Source organism: Sphaerodactylus townsendi, linkage group LG05 (assembly GCF_021028975.2).
Source record: "Sphaerodactylus townsendi isolate TG3544 linkage group LG05, MPM_Stown_v2.3, whole genome shotgun sequence".
Lineage (NCBI taxonomy): Eukaryota > Metazoa > Chordata > Lepidosauria > Squamata > Sphaerodactylidae > Sphaerodactylus > Sphaerodactylus townsendi.
The window spans coordinates 85,183,707-85,199,282 of NC_059429.1; the positions used below are offsets into that span (position 1 = coordinate 85,183,707).

General features: G+C 44.7%; 1 protein-coding gene across 1 annotated transcript in view; it reads right to left on the reverse strand.

The window, feature by feature from the left end:
* Positions 1-6,254: 6,254 nt before the first annotated feature.
* The window catches only part of ZC3H11A (zinc finger CCCH-type containing 11A), a 32,377-nt gene continuing 23,055 nt past the window's right edge, over positions 6,255-15,576 (reverse strand). The window contains exons 13-16 of the mRNA XM_048496039.1: positions 15,116-15,434; positions 10,427-10,602; positions 9,916-9,983; positions 6,255-8,682 (exon numbers count right to left, since the gene is read on the reverse strand). Coding sequence (XP_048351996.1) covers positions 8,442-8,682; positions 9,916-9,983; positions 10,427-10,602; positions 15,116-15,434 — 804 coding nt within the window. The 3' untranslated portion in view covers positions 6,255-8,441. The remainder of the gene's footprint in view (positions 8,683-9,915; positions 9,984-10,426; positions 10,603-15,115; positions 15,435-15,576) is intronic.

Below are 15,576 nucleotides of genomic sequence, written 5' to 3' on the forward strand. Positions count from 1 at the left end.
CTTTACCCCCTGATACTAGGGCTAGAGTTGAAGACATTACCCTTCAAAGGCAAGGCTCTCTTTAGAGGGGAGACGGACATGATCCTGGATATGATCAGGAAAAATTGTCTCAGTCGCAAATAATAGGGCATTTCTTCACAGACTACGTCAGCCTTTAAACAAAGGTATTTTCCACATCATTACAGTCAACTTTTGTATGGTAAGCCATACCAGTGCCATACTTCCCTCCTCCTTTTCCCATCCATGTCTAATTAACAGGGGAAGTGTTCCCACAAGAATAAAAGGCACAACATAGCATTCATTCCCCTAAAGATCTCCCATATTTGGGAAAACCAAATAGCATGGCTACAGGTCTTACCAATGTACATTCCTTTACTGTTTGGCACTGTCTTCTTATGTTTGGTCCACTATTACCCAGGATCACTGGGTCCTATCTATAATGAAGTCTGGTTTTAGTTGCATTTCAGAATTATCCGTCCTTGTCCTTCACGACTTTCCTCAGCCATACATCACCTACCTGAGCAGCTGAGATAACCACACTGCTCCAGAAAGGTGCAATCAGATCGCACTCCCCGTTTTCCTGAGCGGGGATTCTATTTCAGATACTTCCTTGACCATACAAAATGGAAAGGTGGAAGGAGATATTGGACCTCAGGCATCTTAACAAGTTCCTTCATATTCCTAAATTCAAAATACTTTCCCTGTCAGATATTCTCCCCTTTTTGTCAGGCAACCCTTGGTTTACAGGCCTTGACTTTAAGGACATTTATTTTCATACAGCCAGCGCTGAATCTTGACAGAAATTTTTGAGATGTCAGTGCAACAGTTCCATCTGTCAAAATGTATTGCCTTTTTGTTTAGTTATGGCACCTTGCACTTTCATGTAATTTATGTCTGCTGTGGCTGCCTTCTTGACTACTGAAGGCTGTACTGTGTATTCATATCTGGATGACTGGTTGTTTGTAGCTCCTTCCTGCCATTCCTTGGAGTGTAATTTAACTCTAGCCACCCAAAGATTAACCAATTTACAGGCCCAGCTCCCCCCGCCGCCACACCCCACTTACAGAAACCAGCAGGGAGGCCGGGGGTCGGGCTTGGGGGTGCCGCAGCGGCAGGTTGGCTCCTGAGCCGCTCTGCCACTGCAGCGCCCATCTGGGCAACCCGCTGCTGAGCCCCCCCCCTCCCTGCAGACCAGCTCCTGCCTGGGGAGGGCAGGAACAGGCCTGCAGGAAGGCCAGGGGGTGAGCCTCGGCAGCGGACAGCTCAGGCAGCTCAGGCAGGCGTTGTGGCGGTAGGCCAGCTCCTTCCCTCTTGGAGGGGGGGGGGGGAGCCAGCTTTCGGCTGTGGTGAACAACTCAACCAGCAAGCGGCTCCCAGGCATGGTGGGGGGAGCCACCAGGCACTGGCTGGGTCACCGCACCATGGGAGAGGCTGGGTGCACGGACCTGGCCGGCACCCCCCATGTGACAAAATGGTGTGCCCCCAGGGACATGAGATAACCCATGTCCCCATTGGCGTTACACCCCTGCTCCAGCTAACCTGTTCAAAGGTGTTCCTTTGGGTACTCTTCCTCATAACCTAACCATTCACACTGATGCTTCCCTAATGGGATGGGGGACCTTCCTGGAATTCCCTCCAGGTTTGGAGTCACTAGTTCAACATTGTAAGATAGAATAGAATAGAATAGAATAGAATAGAATAGAATAGAATAGAATAGAATCTTTATTGGCCAAGTGTGATTGGACACACAAGGAATTTGTCTCCGGTGCATATGCTCTCAGTGTACATAAAAGAAAAATACATTTGTCAAGAATCATAAGGTACAGCACTTAATGATTGTCATATAGGTCTAGTAAGCAATCAGGAAACAATCAGTAGTAATGAAAACATAAAATGTAAAATCATAAAATAAAATAAAATAAAATGTCAGCACAGGCTATAGTCATACAGTCATAAGTGGGAGGAGATGGGTAATAGGAATGATGAAAAAAGTAGTGCAGTAATTATATAATAAGTATATAATAAATAGTTTAACATTATCGAGGGAATTATTTGTTTAACAGAGTGATGGCATTCGGGAAAAAACTGTTCTTATGTCTAGTTGTCTTGGTGTGCAGTGCTCTGTAGCGACGTTTAGAGGGTAAGAGTTGAAACAGTTTATGTCCAGGATGCGAGGGGTCAGTAAATATTTTCACAGCCCTTTTTTGACCCGTGCAGTATACAGGTCCTCAATGGAAGGCAGGTTAGCAGCAATTGTTTTTTCTGCAGTTCTGATTATTCTCTGAAGTCTGTGTCGATCTTGTTGGGTTGCAGAACCAAACCACACAGTTATAGAGGTGCAGGTGCAGATACAGATAAAATCTGTTGGAAGTCTGAGCTGAGAGGTACACTCTTGCCTCTATTTCAGCCACAATTATTGTAAAAGGTCTGCTCATCGCTGCAGACAGTATGGCTGCAAAACATTACATCAACAAGCAAGGGGGCATGGTATTCAGGTCCCCCTGTGCTGAGGCCTCCCAGTTATGGAGATGGACCATACCAAGAGATGTTCCCCTGGTTGCCACCCATGTGGTAGGACCATCCAATACCACTGCAGATTTCCTCAGCAGGTGGGTGTTATTCACTTACAAATGATCAGTCCCTAAACCTTCTACATTTGATTCAAATTTTCAGAGGAGTGGGGATTGCCTTCTGTAGACCTATTTGCCAACAAGACCACTGCAAAATGCCCCATGTTTGAATGCAGAGCTAGGACAGACAGATTCCCTGGAAGATGATTTTCAGCTTCATTGGCCAGGTCCCCTTTACTATGCTTTGCCTCCATGCCCTCTTCACAAAGTCCTATCAAGGATTATTTTAAACCACTGTTTTTTAATTCTCAGCTTCTTATTGACCAAAGATGGTATGTGTGATGATCTGGCCTTGTTCCGGCCTGATCCTGCCATGTCTCCCAACCGGGAGATGCGATTCCTTGTCTGGAACTGATGTCTTTTGCTTGCTCATTAGTTTCACTTACTCATTAGCCACCTGTTGGCATCTACACTTCAAAGCATTGGGGAGTATGAATTGTTTTGCCTTGGTGAAGGCCATGTCTTTGCCGTTCCATGAGAATGGAGGGGTGCTGTTCTCTCTCCTGGGAACTGGCGGTGAAAGGTGGCGTCAAGCAGGGGGAATGAAGTGAGGGAATAATGGAAGCTCTTTTGGCATCTAATTCTCAGTTCTGTCAATGGAAGTCTAAATGCTTTATCCTGACACTCTTTTCAATAAAGGAAATTGTTTGAACACAAAGTCTCATAATTGAACAATCCAGGAGCACGACAGTTTGATAGAACACCAAGTGTCTTTCCTGCGGGGAGTACGAGGTGCAGGTGACAGCCATGGCCAGCGACCTGAATGCAGATGGGGACACCAGTCCACAACCTACCCATGAGGGTAACAACAAGCTCCAAGACTTGGAGGGGGAAAACCCTCCAAGCTGGATGTGGGGGATGAAGCTGCAACAAATCTTACCGCCACAAGACCGGATAATGCCAGGCTGGACAGTTTCCCATGGCTCAGGACCCTAGTGACACCATCCGGTCACAGGGGCATATCTAGGCAAACTGGAGCCCGGGGACAAAACCTGAGTTTGACACCCCCCCCACCCCTGGCGAATGGGCGGCCACCCTCCCCCATCATGAACAATGATTTTTTGCACCAGCTCACAAAACACCTCCCACTCCCAGCAAAACATACATGGCTCTCTCCCCACCAACTCTTTCCCTAATTTCCTAATCACAACAACCCTATGAGGTAGGTTGTTAGCCTGAGAAACAACTCCAGGCCAGTGCAAGTGGGCATTAAGCATGTAAATCTCTCACAAATCACCCCCAGCAAAACATTTACCAAACAAAATGTCAGCATCATCTCTCACAAAACACCTCCAGTGGAATCCACCCCCAAACAGCATCACTTTCAATGGTGTTTAAACTAGGGAGCTCAGATTCTTCTTTTAAATCCACCTTAAAAGGAGAATCTGGGGTCCCCGGTTAAAACAAAATTGAAAGTGATGCTGTTTGGGGGTGGATTCTCCCACACCCTGAAACAGCATCACTTTTGAGGGTTAGAGATTCAGATGAAACAAATACCAGATTCAGCCGGAATCTGGGCAAATTTGGGCACATTTGGACAAAAAGTGTCCAATTATGTCCTGCCCAAATATGAACAAATGCGAATGCAAAGTATTTGGGCTTTTGTGGGGGGGTATTTTTGGGGTTTTTTGGCCTGCAGGGAGGGCATTTTTAAAGCTAGCAGCACCATGATTTCAGGGCATCATCAAGAGACTGTCCTGATGATACTACCCAAGTTTGGTGATGTTTGGTTCAGGAGAAGCAAAGTTATACTACACCAGCAGCCCTGCAGGAAATAAGTGCCCCCACCCAGAGCAAGACCACTACCACATTGCCTCCTGTTGAAACCTCTACCACAGTGCCAGCTGGGCATAACAGAAAGCCCCATTGAAGTCTATGGTGGAAAAAAGTTTCCCACCATAGAACTTGCTGAAGAGCCTGGCAGATTCTGGGGAATTTCTGAGTGTGTAAGAACTGACCATACATTTTTGAAGATAGAGGCGCCAGACTTTCAAGGTGGCTCCAAGAGGCCTTGGGTAATAGCATCCAAGCTTGGTGAGCTTTGATTTTGGGGTGGGGGTACGAGTTAAGTTCTGAGAGAACTCAGCCCGCAGGCTTCATGGGCAGGAGTGTGGAAACAAAATAAGCCTTTTGGGGGCCCATAAAATTGAACCCCCAGAAGCAAAGGTCTCTAAGGTCTCTAAGCCTGGATGCTATTACCAGGAGGGCTTCCTGGAGCCACCTTGAAAGTCTGGTGCCTCTACCTTCAAAAATGTGCAGCCTGACTCAGAAATTCCCCATTGGCTACAATGGAGCAAAGTCACTGCAAAACAAAGTATCTTGGACAAATTTGTTGGGGTGCCTGTAAGGGGTGTATTTTTAAAGCTAGTGACACCAAAATTTCAGGGTATCATCTGGTAACTATTCTTATGATGCCACCCAAGTTTGGTGAAGTTAGGTTCAGGGGGACCAAAGTTATGTTCCCTCAAATGGGTAGCCCCCATCTCCTGTTAGCTCCCATTGAAAACAATGGGGATGGGGCATTCCATTTGGGTGTCCATAACTTTGCTTCCCCTGACCCAAACATCACCAAACTTGGGTAGTATCATCAGGACAGTCTCTGGATGGTACCCTGAAATTTTGGTGCCGCTAGCCTTAAAAATGCGCCCCCTACAGGCCAAAACGTAAAAAACACAAAAAAATTTAAAACACACAAACGACCCTGAAATGGTGGCGCCCCCCCCCCCATGTGACCAAATGGGGGCGCCCGGGGACATAGGGTACCCCCTGTCCCTAGGCAGGTACGCCACTGTCCGGCCAGCAACAACCTTGATGGTTGCATGCCCCATTAAGATGCCGCCAAGCGGGGTGACCTGGAATAAGGTTGACCTCACAGAAGCAAGGGAGTTCTACTGATCAGCCTTTGTGGACCAGGACCTCCATCATTTGGAGGCCAAAAATGAGACCCTAAGAAGCTAAGTGGGTGAGATGCAGAGGGACTTCAAAGAGATGATGAAGCAGTTTGAGGCACTGCAAACTCCTCCTCCAGTACCAGGTCCCGTTAGGGGAGGAAGACAGCCAGGGCTGATGGACAGGTGCTAGTGCAGCCAGTTTCTGGCCCTCCAGGAGCTCCCATCCTGCCCACTGCTGCACTGCCAATGGGTCCAGTGAAACTACTGGGTTCCACTTCCAGCGATAGGCCCTTCTGCAGAGTGGTGGGCAGAGTTGAAGGCATCCTTTGATGGAACAACTGAGAAGCTGCCATATTTTATGATCCAAGTGGCAGCCTTATTTGCATCCAAAATGAGCTGAGTGCACTATGTAGGGGTGCTGCTGGAAAGGGAAGCAGCTTCCTGATTCATGGGACTATTCAGGGTCCCATGAACTTAAACAAGGTTCCCTGCACTTGAACCAGGAAACTCTGACCACTTTATGCTCCCCCTGCCCAACCAATTTGAGGATCTGTTCCAGGCAGGAAAAGCCTGTATGCAGCTGCAGTGCCTATGGCAAGGGACCCGATTCATTATTGAATACTCCTCCAAGGTTCGGCGCCTTACTGGAGGTTCCAAACCCTGGCTTGCAAACCTTATATAGGGTGTTAGGTCATGGTTGAACAAAACAATACTATGCATGCAACCAAAAAACTGATGAGATTGGAAAAACCTTTATGATGGTAGCCACGTTGCACTCACATTGCCCAAGCATTCACTTGGTGATAGTCAATAGTTAGGAGAAAACAGTAATTCTACTTTAAAATATATCCTGATTTCCCCTCCAAAGGCTGGTTGAAAAATGTCATCTTGTACCACTTCTTTATTGGGCTTTCTGAAAGGAAGTTGTTACTATCACATGTACCATAGAGAAGCTGAGCACTGGCTGTTTATAAATGGTTTAACAACACTGAAATCTTGCCTAGTTTTGGAATTCTTGGGCCAGATGAGCTTGAAAAAAGGTGAGCAAACATACTACATATTTAACATACAACCCCCCCCCCAATTTTACAGAAAGCAAAAGTGCAACAAAATCATAACGATCAGAATCCTTAGCTCAGAACATATTTCAGACTTCTAATATAGCCCAATAACTATCTCTAGTGTAGAACTAAATATCCTGCACATGAACGTCCTGGTTTTTGATGCTGAGAGGCTAAGATGCTAGGGCAGATAAAGAAATGCTATTCTACTCATGTATTGAACACCTTTTGCTTTCTAATACATTTTCTTACATTAGCTTTATTTAAAACACAATTACATTTGTCTTGTAAAACTGTTTAAAGTTATGGTGAACATGTGTGTTTTAGGTAATGTCTTCAATAGAAAACAAGGATTACAATTTACAGAAAATAACATGACATACTTAAAATCCAATCATCAGATTACAAAGGAGCAAAGTGAAGAAAATAGATACCAATTTCTTCTTAAGCAAAGAGCAGCTACTGAAAACAACACTGAAAAGCTTTTCAGTCTCCAGAGCGTGTCAGTCAGTTTCATACACAGTCAACCAAAAGTTCCATTGCAAGTCTGTTGGTATTTTGAAATCATTGGTTCTATCTTCTCTGTAAGTTCTGTCTTCTCTAGTAGTTTCTTTATCACAGCCGTTGTTGAATACATTTAAAAACAAGTCTTTTTTGACCTTCAAGTGAATTTGCAGAGCACAGTTTTCCCCCCAAAGAAATGAATATATTTACAGTAGATAATCCTGGGGAATTGGGTTCTAAGAACACAACCACAAACACATTTTGTATCCCATCCCAATACCATTGCAAAAAGTAAAGAAGAAGGATTGGACTAATTAAAATATAGCAAATTGAAGGATAACATGGTTGAAAAACGTGGAGGCAAGACTGAACAGCAACAGAAGGGAACACTGAAGTGTTCACAGAGAGTCCACAAATACAAGTTACAAATGCTTGGTCACTGAGTGCCAAGCAAGTTCAGAGGACAAAAATTCAAAATCATTATACAGTTTGGGCAAGGGAAAATAGAATAGCATTCCAAAGCCTTGCCAAAGATGGCCCGAGCAATGCCAGCACAGTGGGCCATCCAGTGCTCAGTGTAGGAAAAGAGAATAGAACCTGAGAATAATTTTGCATACCTTCACAATATGGTGAAAGGACACAGGAGCATGACAGGGACATCTATAATTTGCCTCATGAATTTATGCTTGGCAGTAGGAAGCATTCCAGCTAGAACAGAATGATTGGGAAGATAAAATATAAAATGCTTTCCAATGTTTCATTTGAACATACTGCATCGTTTTCAATACTAAGGAGGAACAAATCCCTGCTGTACTTTGGCAGCATGCTTGGTCCAAGATTACCTACTGTTCATGCTCCTCATTTTAAGCTGCATTGCTGACCTTGTATCAAATTAAAAAATAATATGTGAAGAGTTGACACATTAACTCTAGAATACAGAAATTAAATATAAAAATCACAAGGCAAGAGGAAGCTTTGAAATATAAGGACAAACAGCTTTGCACACATAACTGGAAAACAAACACAATGGTTTAATAAAAATCCTCTTGAAGATCATTAAGCTGGCAGCACAAATGGAACCTTCATGGAATGATGAATGACAACCAGATCTTCTCAAATTGAAACGTGCGTGGTTTTGTTCTCAAGTGGGCATCAAGTGGAGAGCTCTGACGAGACATCCATCTGACCAGCAGGGCAATTCAGGGCAACTTAATGAAGCTACTACCAATTTCTTCAACCAGTTCAAGTGTGCTTTAAGACATGTTAGAATTCTTCAGCTAGAAAGGGGTAGTCTCAGTTATCTAACAAAATATACATATTTAATTTTCTTTCAAAAAAGGAATTATGTGCAAGAATCAACTGTCAATCATTTCAGAAAGTTCTAGCAGGAGGTCATCTTCATCTTTTCCAGGATCCAGATCAATCTCTGCTTCCAGTTTGCCTCCTGAAATTTCCCAGATCAGCTTATCAAAGTCATCTTCAATTGAAGCGTGTGACTTCCCAGCTCCTGTCGAGCTGAGCCTGTGTGTCCTCACAGCTGCAGGGGAAGAAGTTGAGCTCACTGTCTCATCCTGGTTATCTATGAGTGGCTCAGATCTTCACAAAGAGAAAAAACAAAATTAGATATCTCCAATGGGAAAACAGGGATCAGATCTAAGCCCATGGAGAAATCCTAGTCTCTGCAAAATGAGGTGATAATAAGCTGCTTTAAATTTCTTCACTAGCATCCGATATGCCTAAATTAACTAGAGATCTGATGCTAAGTAATTTACTAATGCTAAGTAATTACTGATGCTGATGCTAAGTAATTTACAGAACAGTATCAAAACATCAGGATGCACTCAGAAGTGGGATTCAGCCGGTTCGTACCAGTTCGGCAGAAGCGGTAGCTAGCTGGCTGGAATCCCACCACCCCAGGTCAACCGCCGATCTCCCAGGCCTCCCAGCCCAAGGTGAAAGAAGCCCAGCCCACAGCTGCCACCTTCCCCCACCTGCCACCTGCCCAACATTGGAAAGGAGCACAGCAGCCAAATAAGTGGGGGCGGGGGGGAACGGCAAGGATGTATTAGACTAATCCTAAACTTTTGTTAATTAAAATTATGGACAGTTGTAACTATTACTATTCCAAACCTATAATTCTTCAGAACCAATTACTAATATTTTTATTTATTTATTTATTAGATTTTGTAGACCGCCTCATCCCCAAAGGGCTCTAGGCGGTTCACAACATAATAAAAACCAATAAGTTACTTAAAACATCTAAAAAATTTAAATTCAATATGCAGCATCAATTCCAATAATAACAGACTACCCATATTGGTGGCCCCAGGTCTTAAGGCCGGCCTTAAGGCTGGGAGGGGCTGGCAGCGACCAAAGATGAAACCAGCAGGGGCACTGCCAGAGATGACCAAACCAAAATTAAAAATGTATTTTGAATGCACTATAACCTAGCTTCATATCACTCACTTAAGTTTGCTTCGGTTTATTCCTAGCCCTTGTTTTTTTTTAATGGAAGTTCCAAGCTCAGACCCAAAGGGGAAGAACACTAAAGACATCTATCCTATTCAATTCTTCTTCAACAGGTTATTAGAATATCTCAGCTAACTGGTAAAGCTATTCTAAGATACAATAAAAACAAACATCCAGTGCCCCCTTAAAGATTAAAAATGCTTACTGCAACAGCACCTAAGGGACAGTATTGTCATTTAGTTAACAAATGTATATGCCACCCCTTTACATAACCTAGCCTGAGGCTGCTCACAAAATAGGATATGATAACAGTGAAACATGGTTGCAAATAAATGAATTTAAAACTAAATGGAATATTACCTGATTTTACAACTCTCTTGCTCAGAAACAGTGGCCACAGCATCTTTGGCAAAGCCCAGAGCACTTGTCTGAGAAAACACATAAAAACAAGAGTGTCTCCACATTCTTGGCAGGTTCTTTTTCCATTTCAATTCTGATTATACCATTTTATTCTTTATTTCTCTCCTCTTATTCCTCCCCCCTTATTTATCTTGCCTCTCAAGATAAATGTAAGAATGGATACTTTCCCAATAAAGTTACAATAATATTGCTAATTATGTCATAAAAAGGCAAAAGTTCACCCACAGTATGCCGTTCTCAAGATGGTCTAATGCACAGGTATCAAACTTGCGGCCCTCCAGATGTTATGGATTACAGTTCCCATCGTCCCGTGCCAGCATGATGCTGGCAGGGGATGACGGGGAACTGTAGTCCATAACATCTGGAGGGCCGCGAGTTTGACACCTAGGCAAATGCCTTCTCTGTCACAGAATTTCAGAGAAAATCTAGCCAAATGAATCTGCTTCCTTACCTCATCCATGTTTTCTGATGAGAGCTCCTTTGTGCTTGGGTTTGGGACAGGGCTCAGAGGTTTCACTGCTGCAATAGCAGTGGGGTGACATTCAGATGCTTTCCGTTTCAATGCCTGCTTTGCCGGAGATGTGGCTTTTACTCCAGATGGCTTCATCATGCTCACCCTGGGTTTGGCTGAAATACGAAATGCAAACAGCATCCAGTGAGGAGATGAAATTTATTACTATGATTTAGCACAATATCTTTGGGAAAGATTTTCTGTTCTTCAAGAAGGCCCTCTTTACAAACACTTTGTAAATTTCAAATTTGTGAAGTACAACAGTGAACATTTCCAGAGCGCTGACGTAACTTTTCGAAATCCAACACAGTCCTGGTGTTCTTTACCCACATTAATTCTTTGCCTATTTAAAAATGAAGTCGTGATTGGAGTGATGTTGATGTCGGTGCATTACTTTAAACAACATGAAGAAATTGTTTTGACCTAGTTTGTTAGAATCAGGAATAGATCATAGGGACAGAGCTACACAACTGGGAAGGAACTGAACTATGCTCAGATTTGGTATCACCATTACGTGACCCATAGACAGACATTAAAGTTGTCTGAAAAGGAAGCAAGATTGTCCATGTCGGCAGCACTGAGAAGTCTAATTTCCAGGCTAAGCAGAAATATCCAGGAATTTAGAAATCTATCGATAATGTCCAAAACCAGGGGTCCCCAAACTACGGCCCGGGGGCCAAATGTGGCCTCCTGGAGGCATTTATCCGGCCTGCCAGGCATGGAGGCGATGGCTCCATTCACATGCAGTGGGGGCTTGAGGGAGAGGAGGAATCGGCCCCTCTGGCGCAAGGGGCTCGCCCGCCCCACCACCAGCACGAAGGATCGGGGGAGCGAAGAGGGTGACTTCTCTTCAGTCGGCAGGGAGGGAAGTAAAGTGGGTGTGGATTTCCTGTCCCTGGATGCCCAGGACAGCCCTGAGGCTCGGGGTGGGGGAATGAGAACAAACGTGCTTTTGGGAGGACAGGTGACTGTTGAGCCCCAGTCGGGGCAGGCTTTCTATTTCGAGGCTGGGGCAACAGATGTCACGCTCCCCAAAACACACAGTCACCCACGACTGCTTGAGCGAACAGGGCACTGAATCCACCTGGATTCCCCAGCCCCACGGCGCTTCCCGAGAACTGGCAGGGTCTCGCCATCTGCTTCTGCAGGGCTTGCATGGGAGAGTTTCCCACTGGGTTGTTGTGCTTGCAGTCGCTCGTCTGCCTTCAGGCCCCCCCACAACCTGTGAATGGGGCCACACACCTCTGCTCAGGGTCCCTGCCAACAAGGCCAGCGGAAAGCAAGAAGGGCGCTCCCCACCCTCCACCCTGCAGGACCGGCTGGTAGGCGGCGAACGGGTCTCCGTGGCTTTGACTGTTGGGTCTGCTGGAGGGAAAACAGAGCCCTGGAGATATCCGCGGCCTTCGGAGTCTGCCAGATCGGTTCCCTTGGGCTCCTGGGCTCCTTTCTCCCCAACCAGCCTATGCAACAAGGCAATGCCCACAGGTCTGCTCTTTTTCTGTGACTAGAATTGCTGCTTTCTAAACATTGCTGATCACAGGCAGGACACATATTTGTGGATATTACCTCTATGTAAGAGTAGCCAACCTCTAGGGGAGGCCTGGAGATGTCCCAGAATTACAGCTGACCTCCAGGTGACAGAGATCAATTCCTGGAGAAAATGACTACTTTGGATGGTGGGCTCCCCACCCCAAACCCTGCCTTTCTCAGATTGCACCCCCAAATCTCCATGAATTTTCTGGAAACCTTACATGTGGCAACGCCTGCTTCGCCCTTCCCTCTTGGCTACTCCATGTGTTGCTCTCAGGCTTTCTGTTCCACCCCACTCCCATTGGCATCAGCCAGGCTGGTGAATTGCTCGCTGGCTGCTAGGGAGGAAAGAACCCAGGAAGATACCTGACCCTGGGTTAGATGGAATGCTTCACTGGGAAAGTTCTGCTTTTTTTTACAGGGGAAGGTATTTCACAGCCTCCCCAACAATATTTGGAGCCCACCCTGTACTTGACATACTTTGGTCACTGTTCTAAAAATAGACCATGACAGAAAGGCTGAAAGGTGAAATCAAACATTTTACAATCATTTGTGCATAGGCATTTGTTCATAGTTTTTTTTAGTCCGGCCCTCCAACCGTCTCAGGGACAGTGAACTGGCCCCCTGTTTAAAAAGTTTGGGGACCCCTGTCCAAAACTCTTACTTGCTTGCACCTTGTTTCAGTAACTGCCTATGGGATATCTCAGCCTGAGTAGCCTGAGTAGTAGGGCAGCTTGATAGCATCCGAGAGAGAACGTAATTTACTTTCCAAAGGCAGTAAACAGAGACTTGGCTCCAACAGTGGCAAATCACTGCAAGACAATGTTAAGGACCCTGATTGTGATATGCAACCCATATTAGGAAAAAGAAGATCCTGAACATTTCAGAACTTGATAATTTCAGAATTTTGGAATAATTCTAAATATTTGTAATCCAAAGACTCCCAAAGAAAGCCAAATATTGTGCTTGGAAAATGAAAGTGAAACCTATTCTCATTTGTATTGTCAAAGGCTTTCACGGCCGGATTCAACTGGTTGTGGTGGGTTTTTCGAACTGTGGTCTGGTGGATCTTGTTCCTAATGTTTTGTCTGCATCTGTGGCTGGCATCTTCACACTGTGTAACAGACTTCTCTCTGTGATATACCTCTGAAGATGCCAGCCACAGATGCAGTACGTTAGGAACAAAATCTACCAGACCATGGCCACACAGCTTGGAAAACCCACTACTACTCTCATTTCCTTGATATCCATTCACATCAGGGGCCCCCAACCTTTTCAATCCTGCCAGCACCGTTGGAATTCTGAAGCAGTGTGGTGGGCAAAGTCACAAAATGGGTGTCACAGGAGGTGGAGCCAGTCACAAAATGGCTGCTGCAGCCAACCTTTAATAACACAGCGAAGATGATGATGCTATGCTGGCAACAGCTGCCCAGTTTCTGAAAATCTGAATAGCCGATCAAATCTTATGGGATTAATCGGAAACTTTATTTGGTCCTACTTACTTTCTGAATTCACTGGATGGGCACCAAGAAAGGTGTTAGCATACACCATGGAACCCACAGGGGCCCCCTTGGGGACCTCAATTTACACTTACAGAATGCTAAAGCAGGCACAGAGAACATTCTCTTATTGGTCCTGTCCAAATGAAATTTGTTTATCTTCCTGCTGTCCTTTGAAGATTTGCTGATTAATGTTCTGCATGCTGAGACAGTCCTTCCTGTACGCATCACAGCCTACCTTTGATTTCAACTCCATCCCTTATTGTTAAAATATTATACCTATATGTGTAGGCACATGCACACATCTATAGATATAGTTTTGTTCTGGGGGGGGTTTTGCCATTCACTCACAGCTGGGTTACGGCAAACCCATACAGTTTTCAAGGTAAGACATCTCCACAGGTGGTTTGCCATTTTCTGCCTCTGCGTCATGACTCTGGTCTTCCTTGGAGTCAAGGCTGAGAATCCATGATGGGCGCAAGGTCATGTAACAAGTTTTCATGGGAGAGTGGCAATTTGAATCTGGGTTTCTCAGATCCTAGTCCGACACCACTATACCATGCTGGCTCACAGATACAGATATGACAACACTTAAAACTGAGGAATACGATTTAGGATTAGTAGCCCCAAATATCAGAGTATAGATTAATGCCAATAAAAGGTGGATGATGATGATGATTAATGGGGACATTTCCCATTTAGTTTATGCCTCTTAGGATTGTGGTATCTGGCAAACGGATGGATTTCAGCGGATAATTATTCCTGAGAACTTGCTATATCTCCGCAGACAATGGGAAAGGGAGGCAATGGAAACCCTTTACAAAGCAGTTTGCCTTGATTTTAGTGATAAGTGGACTTTAATGAAATTCCCAACATTCAGACCTACACTTTTTTATTCATCAAAATGCCAAATCAAAAGGGGCACAAATTCAAATCAAGTTCTGATTTTTGGTCCTGGTGCAAATTCCAAGAACTGATATGAGACAGAAATGCTGTAAATACTTATTTTAGAATCTGTATTTTAAAATCATGTTTTCATACATTTTCACAAGTGGAAAGCAGTGCGGAGTAGTGGTTAACTGCAGTGCACTCTAATCTGGAGAACCAGGTTTGATTCCTCACTCTTCCACATGAATGGAGGACTCTAACTTGGTGAACTACGTTTGTTTTCCTGCTCCTCCACATGAAGCCTGCTAGGTGACCTTGTCACAGTTCTCTCTGAACTTTCTCAGCCACACCTACCTCGCAAGTTATCTATTGTGGGGAGAAGGAAAGATGACTGTGAGCCACTTTGAAACTCCTTAAAGGCAGAGACAAAGTAGAGTAAAAAAACCAACTCCTCTTCTTCTGAGCAAAGAACTGACTTGCACATGTCAAGAATATCATTTTACTAATATACCCATTCTCATATGGCTTTTTTGTGACCGAAGGGGAATGTGTAAGCATGACTAGCACATAACTCAGTTCTTCCCTGAAAAGGTTAAAGCTTTAAAAATATGAACCATCGATATGCTAGCATTTAAAACAGCTTCTTTCTACCTCTAAGGAAGGCCAGTCTCTCTTTTTTTTACACTCCAGTTACTGTTAGAAAAAAGTTTACCTTTAGCTCGTCGCTCCACAGCCTGAGTGGAAAGCCCCAACTCTTCTGATCCCACATCATCTGGCGCTGCTTCTTGGGATCTCACCAGCACCCTCTTTGTAACTGGACGGATTTTCTCTTTTGTCACTGAGGACTCTGAACTGGTAATCACTAGGGCCTTCTTTGCAGCCGGTTCTTCCCCAGCAGATGGCGCGGTCACGTGTTCCTCGAGGAGGTTCCCCCCCTGTTGCTGATTTATCCGTTGCTTCTCCTTCCTTATTTCTTCTAAGCTCTTCACATAGACTTTAGAATGTGAATTGCTGGCACTGCCATCCAACGGCTGGTTGGAAATCAAAGGAATAAGAGGGTAAGCAAAGGTCCCCCCAATCATGTATGTTCTCCTCATCTTGCTTGTTTTTATGACAGAGTTCAGACTTACTCAACTTTACTCCAGAAGTGCAAACTGCAGACAGTGCTGTCAC